The sequence below is a fragment of the Pelodiscus sinensis genome, chromosome 9, assembly GCF_052426305.1.
Source record: "Pelodiscus sinensis isolate ZL-2025 chromosome 9, ASM5242630v1, whole genome shotgun sequence".
Classification (NCBI taxonomy): Eukaryota; Metazoa; Chordata; order Testudines; family Trionychidae; genus Pelodiscus; species Pelodiscus sinensis.
The window spans coordinates 36,336,806-36,358,375 of record NC_143060.1 but is presented as its reverse complement, the minus strand read 5'-3'; the positions used below and the strand labels follow the sequence as shown (position 1 = coordinate 36,358,375).

Below are 21,570 nucleotides of genomic sequence, written 5' to 3'. Positions count from 1 at the left end.
TGCAGTTAGGGGCCAAATGAGACGTGCCTTTTTAAGGTTGCTGCAGTTACAGCAGGCACAGCCAAGGGAGAAGTGCATGTTCCCCTGCTGCGGGAACAGACAGACAAATTCTCTGAAACATATAGTAGACAGCTGTCCCTTTCACCACCCCTACTCCTTGCAGGCTCCAAGGGATTATAGTTATCCAGGTCGCCATATCTGGCCCTTGCTGCATCCCTGTGGTTATTCTGTAGTATTAACTCCCTCCTACTAGACCCCTCCCTTTCAATTTTATGAGAAACAATCAAAATCCACATACATCCCATTATCCTGGCATAACCAAACCCTTACCTTACTTTAAGTTATGATAAGAGGAAGCTGACTACCCAATTTGGTGGTCGTAGCTCTTACCATTTAGGAGGAGTTCTTGAACAGACTCACAGATGGACAGACAGATGCACATTTCTAAAATATGTAGTAAAATAAAGCCAGAATTTCATCTAGATTTTAATGAAATGTAATGCAATATCCAGGAGATGCTGTCTTTCTCTATTTTACTTTAAAGGTGTTTATTGAAGACAAGCAACCATGCGGGCGTAGAAGGCTATGTTATTCAAAATATCAAAAACCAAATTGATTTATCATTAAAGGTGAGATTGCAAGTTCCTACTTTAAAAAGTTTTAGCTCCATACTATTTATATATTGCATATGAAAATATGCTAACAGGAGATTAAATACGCAAAATCAAGCATTCAAAATTAAGAAATGCGAGAATTAAATTTGCCTGTCAACCTTAATTTCATCTACTTAAGGTTATGTTTATGCTGCAGTCTATAATTATAGACCTACATACTATTCCATTTACTGGGATGAAGTCTGACGATCTGTTGTGGGTGCTATAAAGCAGGAGTACCCTGGAGTTCTCCAAAGAAGTGGTTACCAATTTTAACATGGGCAAGACATTTTTCCCCCTAGCTGCCATCCTGCTTCAATTGAAATTTTTAAAAAAGGCTTGACGTAGATACCCAGCATGGAACTGTTTAAGAACCCAAATGGCTAAAGTTTGGCACATTTATACAAGTATCTGAAAATAAATTCTGATAATGGGAGGTGTTGGGCAGTGTTAGCAAGTTATGCTACCACTACACTAGTACAGGCAGTCCCCGGGTTACGTACAAGATAGGGACTATAGGTTTGTTCTTAAGTTGAATTTGTACGTAACTCGGAACTGGCTCCAGATTCAGCCGCTGCTGCTGAAACTGACCAGGGACTGACTACAGGAAGCCCGAGGCAGAGTTGCTCTGCCTCCAGCTTCCTGGAATCAGCCACTGATCAGTTTCAACAGCGGCTGAATCTGGAGCCTGGTACAGAACAGCTGGGGCGCTGCCGGGTAGGTCCCCCCAGGACCAATCCAGCAGCACCCCAGCTGCTCTACCCCAGGCGTCCACAACAAAAGCCTGGTCTGCTGGGGGGGGGGGGGGAAGGGCACACTAGCTGCGCCCCCCTCCCCCCCAGCAGACCAGGGACACCCGGAGCAAAGCCGCAGAGGCGCGGGACCCCGCCGCCTCTGCGGCTTTGCTCGGGGTGTCCCTGGTCTGCTGGGGACCCCTCCCAGCAGACCAGGGACACCCCGAGCAGACCAGGGACACCCGGAGCAAAGCCGCGGAGGCGGCGGGGTCCCGCGCCTCTGCAGCTTTGCTCCAGAGCAAAGCCTTGGAGGCGCAGGACCCCCCCAGCAGACCAGGGACACCCGGAGCAGCTTTTCTTGCCCCGGAGGACGCGGTGGCGGGACCACTGTGCGTCTGGGTGGTCCCGCCGTCCGCGAGTTCTGGGGTGAGAAAAGCCCCGTTCGTAAGTGCGGATCCGACATAAGTCGGATCTGCGTAACTGGGGGACTGCCTGTATACACTAGGGATATTAGATACTGTGTAACTGAATAATAGTGTAACTGCATCAAATTTTAGCGGTTACATGACTATTCAATAGTCCCCAGGGGCTGGGTCAGCAGCCAATGTGCTCCGGCCGCACTTCCGGAGAGCTCCTTGCTACCTGAGCTGCTGGTTCTGTATCTGCTCACGGACAGAGCCTCCCCGTGCACAGAAGCAGCAGTGCGGGGGTGGAGGAGGAAGGCGAAGCTGGCTTGTAAGCTCTGTGAGAGAGGGGGTGGTAGGGAAGCTGCAATAGGGCCTCTGTGGGAGGTGGTAAGGTGGGGGAAGGCAGCTTTGTGGAGCCAGCATGTGAAGAGAGCTGGCTTACCAGAGTATTGGCTCTTGTGTGCCCCCCACCCCTTGCTGGTGCCTTGGGTAGAGAGGCAGCAATGCAGGGGAAGGGCAGGGGAGGTTGTTCTGTGGAAGTTGATACATGTGGGTAACCGGCTTGAAACCTGAGGCAGAAAAGGAGGTGTGCATGCATGTGTATAGTCGACAGGATTTTGATAAGCTGAGGCTTCCTGGTTAATCGTGTAGTCAACTACAGATTGACATCCCTAGTATACACATCAGGCTTTCTAAAGATCACTCTTCTGGCCCTGATTTAGGAAAACAATTCATTACATGCTAACATCCCATTCGGTTGTGTCCTGATTCAGGATGCTATACTGAATTGGGTCATTGTTGGAGATAGCTTTCTAATTTTATGTGTATGTAATCTTAATAACCATCTGAATAATTAGCCACTTCTCTTTGTCCTACACACATGCTGTGACATGACACTTTCCTTGTGGCATCACAGCAGTAATAACAGAATTTATGATTGAGATGCCTGTTTCATTCCAAAATATTTTCAATGACGTCTCCTAAGATTACTTTTTTGGCAGCAGTTTTTCATACTTACTCTTAAATGTATGTCATTTTCCTTAGTGATATTGGTATATCATTACATTGTTATTTATCCATGGGACAGAGAAAATATGCTCTTTTGACTGAGATATTGGACTGGGCTTAGGCGATTGGGGTTCAGTTTCTGACCGTGCCACAGACTTCTTGCGTTAGATGGACACTTATGGGTGTGGCCAAGTTTCCCAGGGTCCCATCAAGTTTGCTTACAGCCTCCAATCCTGGCTTTCCATGTTCTGTGCTGTTATTTGGCTCTAATTTATCCCTAAATGTCTTCTGAGAGCCCAGTAAGCAGTGGAAGTGTTGCTAGACAATATTGACCTCCCATGGTTCAGCAAATTATCTAGCTCGGCACTGGTCAGGTTCCGAGAGTGCTGGACTAGAGAGGTTCAACCTGTATTAACTTTGTGTCTTTATTATAGGTTTATGAACCTCCCTTTGAGGCACCTAAGTCTGAAACATTGTTTTGCTCTATTTCTCTGTTTCTCATTTGTAAAATGGTGATATTACTTTGTATGATCATTAAAGTTGTGAAATACTTGGATTCTGCATTGTTGGTGGGAGCCATACAGTTACTGTAAGATCCCTCCCATCAACTATTCCCATCTATGCATTATTTACCTACCGTAAGAGGGCACAAGGAATTTTAGAAGGTCTGGTGGCATCTTTTGGGACCTTATGAGCCTGTAATTACTGCTATTATGCTTCTGGTGCATAACATTGAAAGTGTGATTTAACTGTACATAACCAAACCCTTAAAAACAAAAACAAATGAGAGTATTAAATTCAGGTTAATTCAATATTATGAGTGTAAAAATCTCAGCAAAAAAAAATAAAAAAATGAAAGCCACATTTCCCACAATACCCATAAGTCCTGCCACATAACACATATTTAATAGAAATTTTTAATTTTTATAAGACAAAATACTTCGGGCAAGGGGGTAAAGTTAGTTTTATAGGAACCAAAACATTAACTTTCCTGGTTTATGTATTCAAAATATCATTTGTAACATTGCATTGATTTTTTTTGCTTTTAATTTAAAGAGTTAGGACTGGCCAAGTGAGGTCCCAGTAGTACAGGAGATCTGGGTTTGATTCCTTGTTCCAGACCCAGTCTAGTTTGTTAGGTTGTTGAGAACTGTAAGTCCTGTGATAGCAGCACATTTGAATCCTGTTGTCAAGACCAAATGCCCACTCTGGCACGATGAATGCGGAAGTGGGAGCCTGCAAAAGTACCCCAAAATCTTATCTTTCCAGGCTTTGGTATAAAACTCCCTCTCCACCCAAAATCTTAAAAACCTAGATTTTGGGGGATAAAAATCCTCTATCACCACCCAAGTAATGGTAAGAAAACAAGGTAAGCGATCACTTGGGAAATCTCAGTCCTAAAGTAAAACCAGGACACAAAAATTAACCAATACCAGGTTAATAAAAAAAAAAGAACTTTTTTTTATCACCACAATACTCCTGTTACAAGAATAATGACTAGATGGGAAAGTCACCAATTAATACACTCATGGGGAACTCCCATGGGCCAAAAGTTTAGTTTCAAAGGAGAGGAAAACCCATTTTTAAATTCAGACATCAGATTCCCATTCCCAAACCATAAAACAATAAAACCTAATGGATTTATCTAAACTTTACCCTACTTACAGATAGTGAAGAGTCTTTTCTTGGCGAGAGAGACATGTCTGTCTCACTCAGTATCTGGAGAGAAACTCCCCAGGGACAAAGGAGGGAAAAACCCAAAAATTCCTTTGTTCCAGTTTGAAATCCCTATCTGCATTTTTATTGGCTGACTGCTACCTGGCTTAGGTACAGTTAACCTCTTAGTCCCCAGGCTGCTGCCTAACCCTCATGGTCATGACACATGTGATGGAGAGAGTGCCTCACATTGCTCAACATCGACTGAGCCAGTTGATTTAAAGATCACATTAACAGGCTCAAAGGGTGGTGCTGTTAGGTGGGGCAGGGAAGAGTAGAAATGTGGAGAGAGCCTGCTCGTTCAGATAAAAATAGAATAAATAGCTTGGAGTGGAAGAGCTGGGGAGAGAGAGAGTGGGAATGTTTGATCTTGAGACAGATTAGTATATTTTGATCATTTATGGGAATCTGTATACATCTTTCATAACTTGATTTTTCTCATTTTCAGACACAGCCCAGTGGTCATATTGTTATACTATACGATTATGCAAAGTGTGAATTTAAACTTTTCAATGTTTGTATTGCTTTTCAGAGAGCAAATGACTGTAAATGGTTTACTGGACCTCACCTGGTTTCACTTCTAGATTTAGTGCTCTTGCTTCCTGAAGGGGCTGAAACAGATCTTCTCCAAAACTCAGATAGGTAAGATGTAATCAGAACTAGAAAAATCAGAACTCTCTGTGGGTATGCATGTGTGAGAAATATTAAAAAGAAAATTACAAATCATCTAATTACAAAGAGTAGTAAGCAAGAAGTATTTTTAAGATTGCCCATATTTGTATTTAATGACAAAATCAGTGCAACTAAGCAAATGCCTGCTGCATGATCAGTTTGTGTCAATTTTAGAAGCCAAAGATGAAAATGATTAGTTAAATAAACTAGTTCCCTGTGATAGTGCCTCCAACCTAGGGCACCTTCCTATAATAAGCCATATCATAACATGCATTCCTGCCTCAGTTTCACCTTGGAATCTATCCATGCAAACAGATATTGTCTCTCTTAGTTACAGTTCAAATCCTTTTGTTTATATAAAGAATCACAAACACCGGATAATAAAACAAGGTTACAATGCAGCCCCTCATTCTTCCCTGAGAGTTAATCATTCTGCCTCCCTTCCTTTAACTCCCTTTGCAGGCCTCACTATGCAGGCCATCCACCTGTGGTTGAGAAGCAGGTCTTAGAACTCTCAAGTCTTTTCCAGTAGTCCCCAGATCAGATCTCCTGCAAGAGGACTTCCTGCAGTGCTTTATTCCACCAGATCTCCTGACTTGTGAATCCTATCCCTGTTCAAAGGAACCTCCCTCAGGGAAAAATCTTATGTTCTTGAACTCCTCCAATAGCTTTGCACTTCAGTCTTCTGCTGAGGGCTCCCTGCAATGTTACACTCCTAGGCCTCCTGGCCTTCGAATCCTGCTGAAAGAACTGTCCTTTGTTTCTGATCCCACTTTGCATGACCATGCTGGTTCTTTCCATCTTCTTAGGGGCCACTGCACAAGCCTTTCTGTAACTCAGCAGTTTCCCTAGCTCTTGCCAGTTCTTCAACAATTTTCCTGAGATCTCTTAACTAGCAGCTCATGGTTACTGCTCTCCTGTACCTCTTTCCCTCGAACAGGTCAATTTCCCTATATTTCTCACCTTAATAACTATTGTTCTTCAGGTGTCACTTCTTCACTAGCCCTTTTTGTGAAATATGGTGTCCTAGCATTGAGCTGCAGACCTACCTTGAATAGTACTCCTTCAGCACAAGAGAGCTCATTTGAGGGTGGTTTCACTGTTCTACTGTATAAAAGGAAGTTCATCATCCCACAATAGGCTCAAATTCTTCCCAAGGGGAGAAATGAGGTCTAGGAAAGAACACGGGGAGGGAAATACATAGAGATGGGTGGAAATCTGAGACCTTATGCATGAAGCTGGTATGGGAAATTGTGGACTTTCTCCTTGTGGACCAGAGTATAAACTGGAATGTTCAAAGCACTAATCTCAACCTCCTAGGAGATGTAATTACCATTAGGAAGGCTATTTTAATCAGTAAATGTGTAAGAGGGACTTGCACAAGTGGCTTATAATAAGGGCCTGTCAGATTTAGGTTCCATAAAGACAGAGGCTCCCTAGTCAGGGGAACTTATTTACCACGCCTTAAAAAATCTGGAAACCTTAGGATGGAAGATAGGATTCTCCTTAATGTAACTGATGAGCAGATATGGACCTTTAGGAGGTTAAACCTAAGCCAATTTTAAATTTATAAAGTGCTCTAGGACTGCATGGACCCCAGCTCAGGATGGAGTCAGTTATTTACCAGTGTCCCACATAGTAAACAGGTTCCAGTTTTGTTTAAAGTAGGGTGGAGACCTTAATAGTTCACACAATATTCTTATGAGCCTTCTTATTAGCCATCAGGTTATCCTTTAGGATGCAAGTGGTATGTTTTCTGTGCTAGAGTGCAAAATCCTTCCTTACTGTTGAGATATGAGGTTTGGAGTGAGAGGCAGTAGATACAGTGGTTGTCTAACCAGCTGCAGAAGATGTGGCTTCCAGTGATAAGGTGGTCACATTGGAGCTATTAATAGGATGTTGGCTCTGTCCAACCTGATCTGCTTTAGAATACTTGGTATCAGGAATGGAAGAGAAGATATAGGAACACAGCGAAGAGAATGTTTATCTTTGTGTGTATTTGGCATTTGGTGTTTCGTTTGAAACAGTGGTCTATTCCAGTTGTCTCCATCTATGAAGTACTTGGAATAGCCTCCACGAGTTTCAAGCAGCGCTTGTATAGATTCAGAAACCTTTTCCTATCTAAGACTATTCATGTTCTTCTCAGAAAGGTGAAGGGCTACAGATTTTCTCCGGAGGGGACTCTCATGGCTCCTCTGAAGGAAACTCATCCCTTTTCTCAGAGTGTTTTTGGAGTGTTGCAGGAGGCTTAAATTGGCACCAGATGAGAACTAGATGCCTATGAGGGTATCAGTATTGAGGGAGGGCACCATGCTGGAATAGATACCCTCTATCTTCAGTACCAGTATCGGAGCTTGTATCTCACCCTCATGCAGAGCTTTCACAGAGTCCTGTGCATAGGGCCACATGGACTGCTGAAGACAACCCTTTAAAAGATCCTTCCACAGTCTCTGGATCTGATGTGAGGGAATCTGATGGAGGTCTCAAGATACAAGTAGGGCGCTTACCAGACTAATCTCTGAAGGTGTCAAAGGTATCTCAATGTGATTCTAGACTGACAATTAGAAATATTGGTATAGGCTATCAAGCAGTAGAAAAACATGCAGAAGGATTGTCAGTAGCCTCAATATTAGATCCCCTTTCAGGCCTTGAAGGGGTTACTGCAGTCTGAACCCAAGGAGTCAAGGTAGTGAGTACTGAGACATTCAATTCCAGAGGAATTTGGAGAAAAACTGCCTGCCTCATGAGTGGTCAAGCCTCTTGTGGGAGGTTTCATTGGGCCATACCAAGGAGAACTTTGAATATCACCACACAGTCTTTGAATTGGATTCTAGTCAATGGGAAGACACTGCAGAGAGATGCGCTAGATTGACCTGTATTAAACAGATGGACTGCTGTGTTTTATACCATTGGTGTTTTTTCAGAATATGTGGCTATTAAACAAATTAAATTACTGTCAATCTTAATGTAAATCTGCACTCTAAGTGATGATTTGTACATGTCTAATTCATAGGATTATGGCCTCACTCAATCTACTGAGATATTTAGTCATTAAGGATAATGAACACATCAATCAAGTAAGTAATGATGAAAAGCTATGTTTTCAGTTTAAAAATAGTATCTGGGCAAGTTCATGACCAATTTAGATAGTGCTGCAAACAAACAAACAAACCCTTTCTTCAGTAATCCAGTGTGAAAATGTTTTTGTGAATGGTGTTTAGAGAATTTTGGCATTTTTATTGGTGAAAATTAAAAGCTCTCTTACTATTTTTTCATCAAGTTTGAGTGTGTTCTACCTCCACCAGAAATCCAGGTCAGTGCTTATAATTCCAGATGTTTTCATAATAAAATAAAGTCTATAGCTGGTATTCCAAAAAGAGTAAATATATTTTTACTTGTATACAGCTACCTAGTAAGGCCTAAATTCTCCCAAGCATTGTACAGCTGTTTAGATGGGGTCTCTACAAACCTCTGAAGTTTTAGTATTGCTTCATTACTCAAGGAAATCTTTTATCATTTGGCTCACTTAAAGCCAAATGATAAAGAGATAGGATACAAGAAGAGATTTTATTTTAGTGTTACAGTGCATAGTTAAGCATTTTGATTATTGCATTGAATAGCTTTTGTTTTTAAACACGTAAAAATCCATTGTATCCAACCTCTTCTGTAATTCCATTTTTGGTAAGTGTCAGTAACTCCTCTGGGTATTCAAGCCAGATCAGTGCTTATAAGAAAGATCTGCCTTACTGAAGTAACAAAGATTAATTTACCTGTCCTATATTAGGAAAAATGCAGAATATTTTAAACAATAGGCATACATAAAAAATAAAGACACTCACAATGGAGGAGTTATATAGTCTCCTCAGATTTCTGAATCTCTGAAGTAAAACAATATGAAATAGCTTTCTGGTACTTTCTCTGTTCTCCAAGACCCTGCAGCAGTGTTAATGTATTTTGCATAATATATCATCCTGTGAAATCCCAACTCCCCTTGTCAAGATGAAGATTTGCAAACAAATCTTTTGGTAAAAAGGAATTGGGAGGGAAATAGTACTAGATTATAGTACTGTAATTGCTTGTGGCAAATATGTTTTATTGAGCTACTTTCTTAGTATACATTTTGTTCTCTGAGGGAAAAACAGCGCATTATTTCCTCTTGAGGAGACCATCTTTAACATTGTACGCCATTCTGATTTTGTGGGTAGCTCTGCTGCAGGCAGGGTTTCCACATCAGTTTTACTGACAGACAGCTATAGTCTGGGTTTAATCTATACCTCTGTTCTCATATTGACCTCTCTTTTTTGCATAGCCTGTACATTTTTCTGGCTGGCTACTTCATTACTTTACCAGATATGGCCTAGAATGTTTCATGCATGAAGATCATTTATAAAACTAACTCACTGCAATTTTGGATAAAACACTATATCTTATGTATATATGAGCAAGGCATCCATACACGTCTCCCATTTTTCATATGCTTTGAGTGCAAATAATCTGGAAATTGTTACTATAGACAAGTGAAACTCTCTAGCCTATTGCACTGTGTTATCTAAAATGGAGAAAAACAGCATAAATTGTCATATTTTATAGCCATTTCATCACTAACTCGGGGTGTTTGGAATTATCAACTTTGACATGTTCTCTTTAAGCTCTACATGTTCCTAGCCAATAGCCTGAAAGACAAACAATGCACCTCTATATGCTGGATTCTGACACTTGACAATTTTATATAAGTAACAGACGTTTTTATTCAACTTAAAGTAAGATTTTAGTGTCAGAAATGTTATAAAGTGTTTAGCTTTATCAGCAGGCCTTTGGCTTATTTTTCCAATCTCATCTGAAGCTGTCACCAATATTTGTTATTGGCTATGCTATTTCTGATCAACTTTGGGCCATGATTATTCAACTGCTATAGCAGCTTTTCAGTATAATATTTCTGACTGCTTGATCTGCTTTTGTATGCAATCACTACCATCCAGCTACATCTAGATGGACAAATGTTCTTAGATAGCCCAGGTAGCAATTTATATTAACATTTCACAACTGGCTTAACATCAGGTTGCATTTCTGAGCAGCTGAACTATGATTTCGTTAAATGCCATAGCTCGCACCATTAAGATACAGTATTGAAAAGACATTGCAATTTTACATGTTTAATTTTCTTACTGAAATAGGCCACTTATCCCCATAATAAAAGGCAGATCCTACTAACCCTTCCCTCCCCCCACAAGTCATTAGGCACCAACATTTCCAAAATTAATCTAAAACAAGAAGCTTTTATCAACCACGTCTCAGGGTAAAGTTTGTATTTTCAAACTAGTTTTCCTTGTTTCCTTCATTTCTTAATGCCCCTATAGTTGGGGAAAGGTTTATTGCTTACTTTGCAGATTCTAAATTAGTTCCATACAGGCAGTCCCCGGGTTACGTACAAGATAGGGACTGTAGGTTTGTTCTTAAGTTGAATCTGAAACTGACCAGCAGTGGCTGAATCAGGATGCCAGGCGTCCGGAGCAAAGCTGCAGAGAACGCTGGCAACGGACAGCCCAGACGCGCCGCAGCTGTCCTGCTGCCCGCGTCCTCCACAGCTTTGCTCCCCGTCTCCCTGGTCTGCTGGTCTCCAGCAGACCAGGGAGACGCGGAGCAAACCCCGTTTGTAACTGCGGATCCGACATAAGTCGGATCCGCGTAACTCGGGGACTGCCTGTATATGATTAAAGGGACATGACTGTAATGCCGCTCGTAGTGATTCAAGAATCTGAATGCCAACCTCAGGGCAGACTATTTGGAACCAAGGCACAAATCCCAAATTAGTTTTTAAATTTATGCTTAGTTTTTAGCTATCAGTTAACTAGTGTAAGCCTCTAAGGCATTGTAACAGCTTTAATATGGAATCACAGACACTGTCCCTCACCATCCTGGTGAGGCTGTTTTGTGTTAGATGGTCCCTTACAGCAAGAATCACAGCACTATTCAGATGACTGCTAGTCCCAAAGGAACAGTCATTTGCTCCAGATCAGTTGCTACTTAATCTCACATCAAAGACAATGCTTGTAGCCAATCCACATGAAGATTTATAAAGTAGAAAAGACCACAGAGTTATTTACAAGGTTAAAGCAGGTAAACATGTACAAAGATGAGTTACCACCCTAAAGATAATACAAGCTTCTCTAATCAGCAAGATGTGTGTGCTTTTTAGGGCTAACCCAGGCTAAGCAGCTGGGGATCTTCGGCATCCGAACAGAATAGAAATAATCAGTTCCGTCTTGTTAGGAATTTTTATCCCACTCTTTCCATATGCTTTGAGTAGGGATGTAAAATCCCTTTTAATTGGTTTACCGGTTAAAGGTGATGTTTAACCATTTAACTGACTAAAGAGGGGCACGTGCCGGGTAGGGCTGATCCAGCCCTGGTGTGACCCTCTTGCTTGCCAAGGCCAGGCTGAAGTGCCCCCCACTTGCTGCAGGCAGGGGGTGCTCCAGCCCAGCCAGAGCGGTCCTTGCCTGTGGCCCCCCATTGCAAGTAAGGGCTACTCCAGCTTGAGTCTGTCTGCAGTAGGCCTGAGCACATTGCAGGCAGATGCTGCTTTGGTCATCTGGAGCAGCCCTTTTCTGACACACACCGAGGCCCACCATGGACGGGGGCTGCTCCAGATGATCGAAGCAACTTCTGTCTGCAGCGGGGTACCCCCACCATGGTCAGAGCAGTCCTCTGTCATGGCAGGCAGGGAGTTGCTCCAGCCCCCACCGATTAACAGTTAACTGGAACTCGTATACATCACCCATTAAGAGTGATGCTTATTGGTTAACTTTTCACATCCCCAGCTCTGAGATGCAACCTCAGCTGATAGGAGGAATCCACTTGCATAATCCATCTTCACAGATGGGCAAGGGTGAGAACAGAAAAACGATCATCTTTTATCCACTTTAACATGTCACAATAGTCCATCTGGTGTCTCTGGACTTTGCTTATTAGGGAAGGATGTAATGCCTTCTGTTGATTATAAGCCCTTTACGCTAATTAACATCTTTCTCCTATCTTGTGATTTGCACAGTCTGAGGCTCATAATACAACCACTCAAACATTACCTTACAACATGGGATACAGAGGTTATACGTGAAATCACAAGCATTCAATAAAGTCTAAACACCCACAAGTGAGCTAGATTGATACCAGTTATGTATATGTCAGTGTTGAGGCATGGGTGGGCATCTTCTCTGATAGCTTCATAAATAATCTTAAGAAATTCAATTTTTTCATTCTTCATACATTCTTCTCCAAAATCTACATACCGATAAGAGGGAAGGTCCTTTCATGGATTGATAACTACTTAAAAGACAGAAACAAAGGGTAGGAATAAATGGTAAATTTTCCGAATAGAGAGAGGTAACTAGTGATGTCCCCAAGGGTCTGTCCTAGGACCAGTGATATTCAATTTACTTATAAATGATCTGGAGAAAGGGGTAAACAGTGAGGTGGCAAAATTTGCAGATGATACTAAACTGCTCAAGATAGTTAAGACCACAGCAGACTGCGAAGAGCTTCAAAAAGATCTAACCAAACTAAGTGATTGGGCAACAAAATGGCAAACGAAATTTAGTGTTGTTAAATGTAAAGTAATGCACATTTGGAAAAAATAATCTCAAATATACATACAATGTGATGGGAACTAATTTAGCAACAACTACTTGAGAGAGATTTTGGAGTCATTGTAGATAGTTCTCTGAAAAGAATACAATCTTTGAAGTAAGAATAAGAGCCTCCGGAAAAGGGCACTTTTTCCGGAGGATCGGGGCCAGTCTAGACGCTCTTTTCCGGCTTTTTTAAAAGCCGGAAAAAAGCGGCGGACATTTTTATTTAAATGCCGCGGGGGATATTTAAATCCCCCGCGGATTTCCCTACGACGACTCGTGAAATTTACATGCCCCTTCCGGAAAAGGGGCCAGTGTAGACGTAGCCTAAGAGAATATCTTAATGCCTCTATATAAAAGTATAGTACTCCCACATCTTAAATGCTGCATACAGATGTGGTCACCTCAACTGAAAAGATATATTGGCATTGGAAAAGGTTCAGAAAAGGGCAGCAAAAATTATTAGGGGCTTGGAACAGGTCCCATATGAAGAGAGATTAAGACGACTTGGACTTTTCAAGTTTAAAAAAAGACTAACGGGGGATATGATAGAGATCTAGAAAATCATGACTGGTGTGGAAAAAGCGAATAAGGAAAAGTTATTTACTTGTACCCAATTCCCATAACATAAGAATTAGGGGTCACCAAATTAAATTAATAGGCAGCAGGTTTAAAACAAAAGAAGGTTTTTCTTTACGCGGTGCACAGTGCAATCAACCTTTGGAACTTCTTACTAGAGGAGGTTGTGAAGACCAGGACTTTAACAGGGTTCAAGAAAGAACTAGATACATTCATGGAGGTTAGGTCCATCAATGGCTACTAGCCAGGATGGGTAGGAATGGTGCCTTTAGCCTCTGTTTGTCTGGCAGTGGGTAACAGGAGAGGGATCACTTGATTCCCTGTTCTGTTCACTCCCTCTGGGGCATCTAGCATTGGCTGTTGTTGGAAGACAGGATACTGGACTAGATGGATCTTTGGTCTGATCCAGTATGGCTGTTCTTATGTTATGTTCAATTCACCAAGTATATACTATACACAAGCAAAAAATTGTAAAAAAAGTTAGCATGTAAATATTTAACACTTCAGTAGATTTGGGAACAGTGTTCCCTCTATTTTTTTCCATCCCTGAGCAGAACGAGTTCTTGTGTACTACTGTGGAGATCTCACACTCGGGTGTGCCAACCCTTTATCCCAGCTCTGAGCCCCCATCCCACACTCAGAACCTTTTGGCCCCACTCCCACCACATGATTTTTTTTTATCATCATCTACAGCAATAGAAGTCTAGGCCTTCTTCATCACCCACAAAAATATCAAGTCACTTCCAACTTAGCTTGCAGGAGGGAATGAAAGAATATGCGTCATCCACCATGTACTATAATCCTCAACCTACATGCCAAAAGCTCAACCTTCTTCTTTTCCAGCGGTTTATGCATTTAGTTTTCTCTTGCTAATTTTGATAAACATTAGTGCAGATATAGCAAAAATAAAACAAGAAATACTGTGCTGATTGTATTTTTTTCCAGTAAAAGACTATTTTAGTTTACCTGAAGCTTGATATGGACTTAAGTACCTATTTATTTAGGGTTGGCTACATTTTCTTTCATAACAGAGGCTACATCTATACTGCACTCTTCTCGTGCAAAAGCCTCTTGCGCAAAAACGGCCCCTAATTATGCAAATGAAGCACAGCAATATGCTAATCCATGATTCTTTTGGATAGGCTTTTGTGCAAGAAGAGTGTAATATAGACATAGCCAGAATGTAGCATATGATTCCAGTAAAAGATTATTTTAGTTTACCTAAAGCTTGCTACAGACTTCAGTACCGGTTTATTTAGGGTTGGCTACATATGTATAGCATATGATGCATTTCTGTCTTAGTAGTGCACTGCTAATGGCACCATTTTGAGAATAATTTCAAGACTGGTTTATGAGAATGTAAATGCTGCTAGAAGAAAGCAAAGGAAGTCATGGGGACTCAATAGCTTAAATATGCAGGTCAGCACAAAAGGGAAGAGTGTAAATCCTCTTCCTTCCTGGACCAGAAATGGTGGTGTAAAAATAGTCAGAAACTGTTCTAGGGTTTAGCATTGCACTTTTTCAATAAAAATTGATTTGACATTTTTTTCTTTCCCAATTTGAACAGACTGGTGTATGGACTGAACTTAACAAGATCAAGCAAAATTTCTTAAAGCCTTTGCACACAGGACTTAATATGTCAAGAGCACATTATGAAGCAGAAATAAAGAGTAAAAAGGAAAATAGACAAGGTTGGTTATATCCATTACTATCATTTGTGTCCTTCAGATATGGAAATTGTGTGAGAAAAGTGAAAGTTCACGAGCACTAAGTAGGTTGTATTTGAGATAAAATATTTGAAATACTCTAGGTTTGAAATGACAACTTAACCTGTAGATACTATATTTATCATTAAGATCTACTTCCATAGTACTGTAGTTAAAGGGCTCAGAAGCCAAATTTGTGGGCTTTGTTTTCATTACTATGCTTTCTTCCAATTTTTCATCCAATTAAAAGTAGCCTTTATTCAGGGTCTGTTTACTTCCAAGTGCACATATGTACGCCTCACAGAAGCCAATAGAAAAATACATGTGATTCAGAGATTGTTTCAACTTGAATGATGTCATGTAGACATTCAAAACTTGTTCTGCATTGCTATTTGTCTTAGTGTTCCCTCTTTCTTTGAGCAGTAAAGGAGCTATGAGAACTACTGGGTACAATCTTAAGTCCTGAAATATTACATTTTCGATTTTTGCTTTGACACACATGGTGAGATTCTGTTAGAGAAGCAGGAGTGGGAAACCAAGGTGGTTTTAAGCTGCCTTTGTGCACTTCTGAGCTTGCAATGCTCCATGGCTTCTGATGCAGTGTAGACAGCCCTGGGTGCCCATGGCTTGCAGTGCTGCCCAGAATCTCACAAGTGCTATGGTTTCACCTTGTATGCCCTCTAAAGGCAGCTTGTCTTCCTTATTCAGCTAAAAGAGGTTTCCTTGGTGTAGCACTATGTGGCATTTGAGAGCACCCTTTTACCTCTGACCCTTTCACTGGGTATGAAAAGGCCAAAGTGGGAATGAATATTTTTCCCATAATATCAGTAGGATTGTTGCAAGGTTGTATGCCTGCTCCCTCCCCCGTCAGGGGAGCTGTCAAGTCCCTGAAGCTTTTGAAATCATGCCCCCAACCCTGCACGTCCAGTAATTAAGGTGCCAACCTGGCTGTCTTGCTGGGGCAGTGTGGCCTAACGGCAAGAGTCAACAGAAGCAGATGCAGGCTCCATGGGTTGGGAATCAAGAAGGGGATAGGGGAACCTGGGACCTCCAGACCAGGGCCCTGACAGTAGTAGTGCAGTCCACAACTAACTTGGCAGGGAATCCTTCTGCAACACACCAAATTCCTTGGGATTTAACCTCCCACCCTGGGCTACTTCCTACCCATCTCTACCAGACTCCTTCCAGGGTCCTTCCTCCAGATCCTCAGCAGTATCTCTGTCTTGCTGGCTGGTCTCCAAGTCCAGTTCCACTGGTGGTTCACCTCCAGGAGCCCTGGCAGTACCTTTTTCCTCCTCAGCAACCAGCCCAGACTGAGCCTCTCTCCAGGCCTTTATACCTAGGCTGCAGTCTGAGCATGCCCAGCAGGGTTGCAGGGGCGGGACTTCTTCAGCCAGGTGAGCCTGGTTAAGCCTTGCTTCCCCAGTGTAGGGCTGGTACACTTTGTCACAGAGATAGTAAAACTAAACCATTACCAGGATTCTGTAAGTAAGACTACATTGTTCTGGTAAGTTATATGTGCTAAGTATAAAAAGAGACACAATTTTCCTCAGCTTCCGGAACTGCAGTTGCAGCTTTACCAATCTGTCCACTGACTTTGATCTTTATCTACTCAGGTTTAGCACCCTTTCTCCTGATACTTTATGTATAGAGGTAGGGGGGTGGGCGACAGAGCATCTTTCTCTTCCTCCCCGCCCTTTCTCTTCTCCTATTTATTTCAAGTTTTCTTATCCCCTAGTCATAACTCCGGTCATCTGAAGTGGGCTGTGCCCACGAAAGCTCATGATGCGATCTACATATTTTGTTAGTCTATAAAATGCTACCAGACCATTTGCTTGCTGTTTTTTTAGAAGCAATGCAAAGCAAGCAAGCAGGATGGCTAAAATAAGAAGCTATCAGTCTTTCCTTAAACTGTACATTTAATAGCTAAGTAGTGGATACATTAAATCATATCATTGAACTGTCTCCTGCCATCTTTTTACATGTGAAACCATTATTCAAAAAAAATCTGTCGTATATAGGTGTGTCTACACAGCAGGGCTTAACTTGAAATAAGCTACACAAATTGAGCTATGTCAGTTGCATAGCTTATTTTGAAAGAGCTTATTTCGGAATTGGGGGCATCTACACAGCACTTATTTTGAAATAGAGCACTCTTCCGCTGACTTCCTGTACTCCTCATACAGTGAGAGCTACCAGAGTTGGAGTAAGAAGTCCTCCAGCTTGACTATATTTCGACATTATTTCAAAATAACTGCCTGCTGTGTAAACGCAGACTAATAAGGCTAGTTATTTCTAAATTATGTTGCTGTGTAGATGTACGCTAAAAGATGGATGATAGGATTGTTCTGGGGGAACTCTTGTACTTTTCCATTTTATGTGACTTGCAGCTTCATAAAATTGACTTCTGTTACAATAAAATAGATCTGTTGCTGCAACTATTTTATTATCGTACAAGATTTATCTTTTGAAATCCATCTAATTATAGTCTATATGGAACACTTTGTATAAAAGACAGCCCAAGGCAGTGACCTGCTGTATGGGAAACTGAAAATATAGGAGCCAGCTCAGGTCTATCCTCTGCTAGAATTCAGTATCCTCCATTTTTACTTCTTGATCAGACACTAGATACACACATAACAATTTAGAATTGTAATAGAATGAAGATGATAATTTAAAAATTAGATGGAAATCCTGCTGCTCAATAATATGTTCTTTTCTTTTGCAGCATCTCAGAATTGTAAAACAGTTTGTTCCCTAACAGTTGGGGGGGAAAAGATGCCTAACATGACCACTGAAATGCAGCTTCAGGTGAGTTCGTACCTTTTTCCAAAGTTATGCAAATACGTTTAGACAGATTTTATTTTTACCTGAAGGCAAGTGTTCTTTTAGAGCTGACAGGAAAAAAATGTCATTTTGCTAATATAAATAACATGAATTTTTCTTGACATTTCAGGTTCTACACTCAGCTCTTTTCACATTTGATTTAATAGAAAGTGTTCTGGCCCGAGTAGAAGAACTCATCGAACTGAAAATAAAAACCGTAGCAGATAAGAATATTGGGGGTCAAATGAAGCACTCAATGTCCTAAATCCCAGTGGTTGTTTAACTTTTGCAATACATTAAGACATTGGTCGTCATTAATATGACTACTTGAAAGAGACATTCTCAAGCTTTACACAAGTCTTTTGAAGGATTATTTATAAAGGCTTCTGTTCTTTATGTATTCAGTTACATGTCTTTACTGTAAAATCTGATTAATGGAGATAGACAATCTACTGATTTCAATAAAATACTGCAAGTATCCTTGCATTGAGTTTACTGCAGTTTTGCTAGAATTTGGAAGCCTCATCAGCTTAGCATAATTATAATATTTCATTAATCTCTGAAGATGAGAGGATGTTTTTGGTGTATAGAAATATGGTATATTTGCATTACCTAGAACCCAATGGTATAATGTTTGGAGAGTTTTAGAGCCACAGATATGTAAATACTAGCTATTATTTCTAATATTAGTGCTTACTAATTGGCAATTAATATTGCCAACCATACTACTACAGGCAGTCCCCGAGTTACGCGGATCTGACTTACGTCGGATCCGCAGTTACGAACGGGGCCGTTCCTCTCCCTGGTCTCCAGCAGACCAGGGAGAGGAAGCAAAGCGGCGGAACACGTGGGCAGCGGACAGGGCTGTCCGCTGCCCACGCGCTCCGAGGCTTGGCTCTGCTTTGCCCCCCGTCTCCCTGGTCTGCAGACCGGGGGGGGGGGGGGGGGGGGGCGGGAGGGGCAAAGCAGAGCCAAGCCGCGGAGCGCCCGGCCAGCTGACAGCCCAGACGCGTCTGGGCTGTCAGCTGATCGCGCGCTCCGCGGCTTGGCTCTGCTTTGACCCCCCCCCCCATCCCCCTGGTCTGCAGACCAGGGAGACGGGGGGGGGCAAAGCAGAGCAAAGCCGCAGAGCATGCGGGCAGCGGACAGCCCAGACGCGTCTGGGCTGTCCGCTACCCGCGTGTTCCGCCGCTTTACTCCCCGTCCCCCTGATCTGCAGACCAGGGGAACCGGGAACAAAGCAGAGCAAAGCCACGAGGGCAGCAGGACAGCCACGGCGCGTCTGGGCTGTCCTGCTGCCCCCGTGCTCCATGGCTTTGCTCCGGACACCTGTGGTACAGCAGCTGGGGCGCTGCCAGTTGGTCCCGTAGCGCCGCTCTGGGCACTACTGGACCAACCGGGCAGCACCCCAGCTGTTCTGCCCCAGGCGTGCTGATTCAGCCACTGCTAGTCAGATTCAGCAGCGGCTGAATCAGGACGCCTGGGGCAGAGCAGCTTGGGTGCTGCTGGGTTGGTCCAGTAGCGCCGAGGAGCGGCGGCGCTACTGGACCAACCCAGCAGCACCCCAGCTGCTCTGCCCCAGGCGTCCCCAAGTCAGCTGCTGCTGAAACTGACCAGTGGCTGACTACAGGAAGCCCCTGCCCCGGGCTTCCTGGAATCAGCTGCTGATCAGTTTCAGCAGCAGCTGACTTGGGGATGCCTGGGGTTCTTAAGTTGAATCTGTATGTAAGTCAGAACTGGCATCCAGATTCAGCCGCTGTTGAAACTGATCAGTTTCAGCAGCGGCTGAATCTGGACGCCAGTTCTGACTTACATACAGATTCAACTTAAGAACAAACCTACAGTCCCTATCTTGTACGTAACCCGGGGACTGCCTGTAGATTAATAAAGAGTGACTGTAAATTAGGACTCTGCATACCAGTGATCTGAGCGTAGAGATTTGAAGACAAGGAGAATCCATGCTTCTAAAAGCACCTCTGGGACAAAACCAGATATATTTAGAACTTTCCCCAGTGAAAGGTTATATAGTAAACAAGACAGTAGACATATTTTTGTAAAGAAAAACAATAATGCAATTCAGTGCCTAAAGTGTTAAGGCATAAATAAGGTCTAAAGTATATGAACATGGGGGAACCTATTCTAGGATTATTTTTATTTTTCTTATTCTAAAGAATCTTCCAAAGAAGTGTTTAAATATTTTGAACAACAACAAATAACTTTGCAATCAAGCTAAAGGTAGGGAACATGCTTTTTAATGCAGTTATATTTAAATTGTCCACATTATAAAAACAAAACATCATAGAGCTTTTTTAAAAATCCTTTAATTTCCTTCCAAGGTAGCAAATTTGGTATAATTCACACTATATGGCATTGCAAATTTTAATTTAATGCGTCAATTACATGCAAATATTTTAACTGACTGTTTTTGTACAGTTGCTGCTTTTGAAAAGACAAGAAAAGCATTTGTATTTTGCTTAGAAAGGTAACTCCAGAACTTTTGAATAAATCTAACTGATACAAAGTTAGTTACAATCCAACTGGCTCTTGTGAAGCATTTTCCAAACTGGACTCTGGTCTGTGATCTGCGCTTTTGCCATTAGCATTCTGTCGCGAATATTGTCTATGTGTGGTTTGCAAGTGGTCTGAAAAGAAAAGAAATGTGACTTACTTACAAATATTTTAATTAAAAGAAAATTAGATAGTTTGGGTAAAGATGATACTGAGTAATTTCCAGTTGTACTATAGCAAGAGACTGAGAACAGATTCTCAACTGGATATCTGGGAGTGAAGGAGAAACAAAGGTAACTGGATCGTCTATCTTGGGATATCAGGCTGATCCTAAAACACAACTTAAAGCAGGTGTAGGACTGCTTTTTTCATATTTTGATAACATCCCAACAAAGGGTTGTTCAGCTGCCAAGGATTGGATAAATATGGCTGCTCCCTGGCCACACCTCCACTGGGAACAGAAGAGTGAAATGGCAGCTATTATACATGTTTTACTCAAGCTGGGATTCCCCAAATGGGGGAGTTTTGAAGTAGCTTATTCAGCTGGCTAGTGACTGCTTTGCACTGTGAACTAGTGCAAGTTGGCCCCAACAGAGGCTAGGTTGTGGCCTTAAGATTTAGAACTATTTTTTAATGGCCACAAATATATCTGGGTCTCCTGCTAACATCGTCCCTTCCATGGAACTTCCATTGAAGTCACTTGAACATTAGTGCAGTTCAAGTGCAGGATAGCCTTAAATTTATAAGATAAGCAGTAGGCCTAATTTTATTTAGCATCCTTGCAGTTAATATGGACAGATTTAATGAAAAGCTAGAAGTCTGACATACAGTGGTTACTATTAAGATGTCAATATTTAATAGTTGTGGCACTGTAGTCCTTGAGATGTTTTTGTTTTATAGACTCTAGGAGAGAAAATAACTACAATACCTTATATCAGAATATTGTAGCTTGATAAATACTGGATTTTTTCATATAGTGATCTTTAATGAAAGGGATAAAATACAAACCAATATCTAGTTTTAAAGTTTGTTCCTTTTATTTTTGGTACATTATTGGAGTGCTGTTCCTACTATTATAATTAACATTGAATCAGCATTTCTGTAGAAAAATCATTAAATAGCTCTTGCATGTG

At 41.8% G+C, this 21,570-nt stretch overlaps 2 protein-coding genes across 2 annotated transcripts in view; one reads left to right on the top strand and one right to left on the bottom strand.

The window, feature by feature from the left end:
- The window catches only part of GLMN (glomulin), a 49,401-nt gene extending 30,560 nt beyond the window's left edge, over window positions 1-18,841 (top strand). Inside the window, exons 14-19 of the mRNA XM_075936533.2 lie at window positions 545-629; window positions 5,051-5,160; window positions 8,204-8,267; window positions 14,965-15,088; window positions 17,832-17,914; window positions 18,060-18,841. Of these exons, the coding sequence (XP_075792648.2) occupies window positions 545-629; window positions 5,051-5,160; window positions 8,204-8,267; window positions 14,965-15,088; window positions 17,832-17,914; window positions 18,060-18,194 (601 nt within the window). The 3' untranslated portion in view covers window positions 18,195-18,841. The remainder of the gene's footprint in view (window positions 1-544; window positions 630-5,050; window positions 5,161-8,203; window positions 8,268-14,964; window positions 15,089-17,831; window positions 17,915-18,059) is intronic.
- Window positions 18,842-20,301: 1,460 nt separating this feature from the next.
- The window catches only part of LOC102445788 (BTB/POZ domain-containing protein 8), a 104,988-nt gene continuing 103,719 nt past the window's right edge, over window positions 20,302-21,570 (bottom strand). The window contains exon 24 of the mRNA XM_089780534.1: window positions 20,302-20,571. Within this exon, the coding sequence (XP_089636660.1) occupies window positions 20,452-20,571 (120 nt within the window). The 3' untranslated portion in view covers window positions 20,302-20,451. The remainder of the gene's footprint in view (window positions 20,572-21,570) is intronic.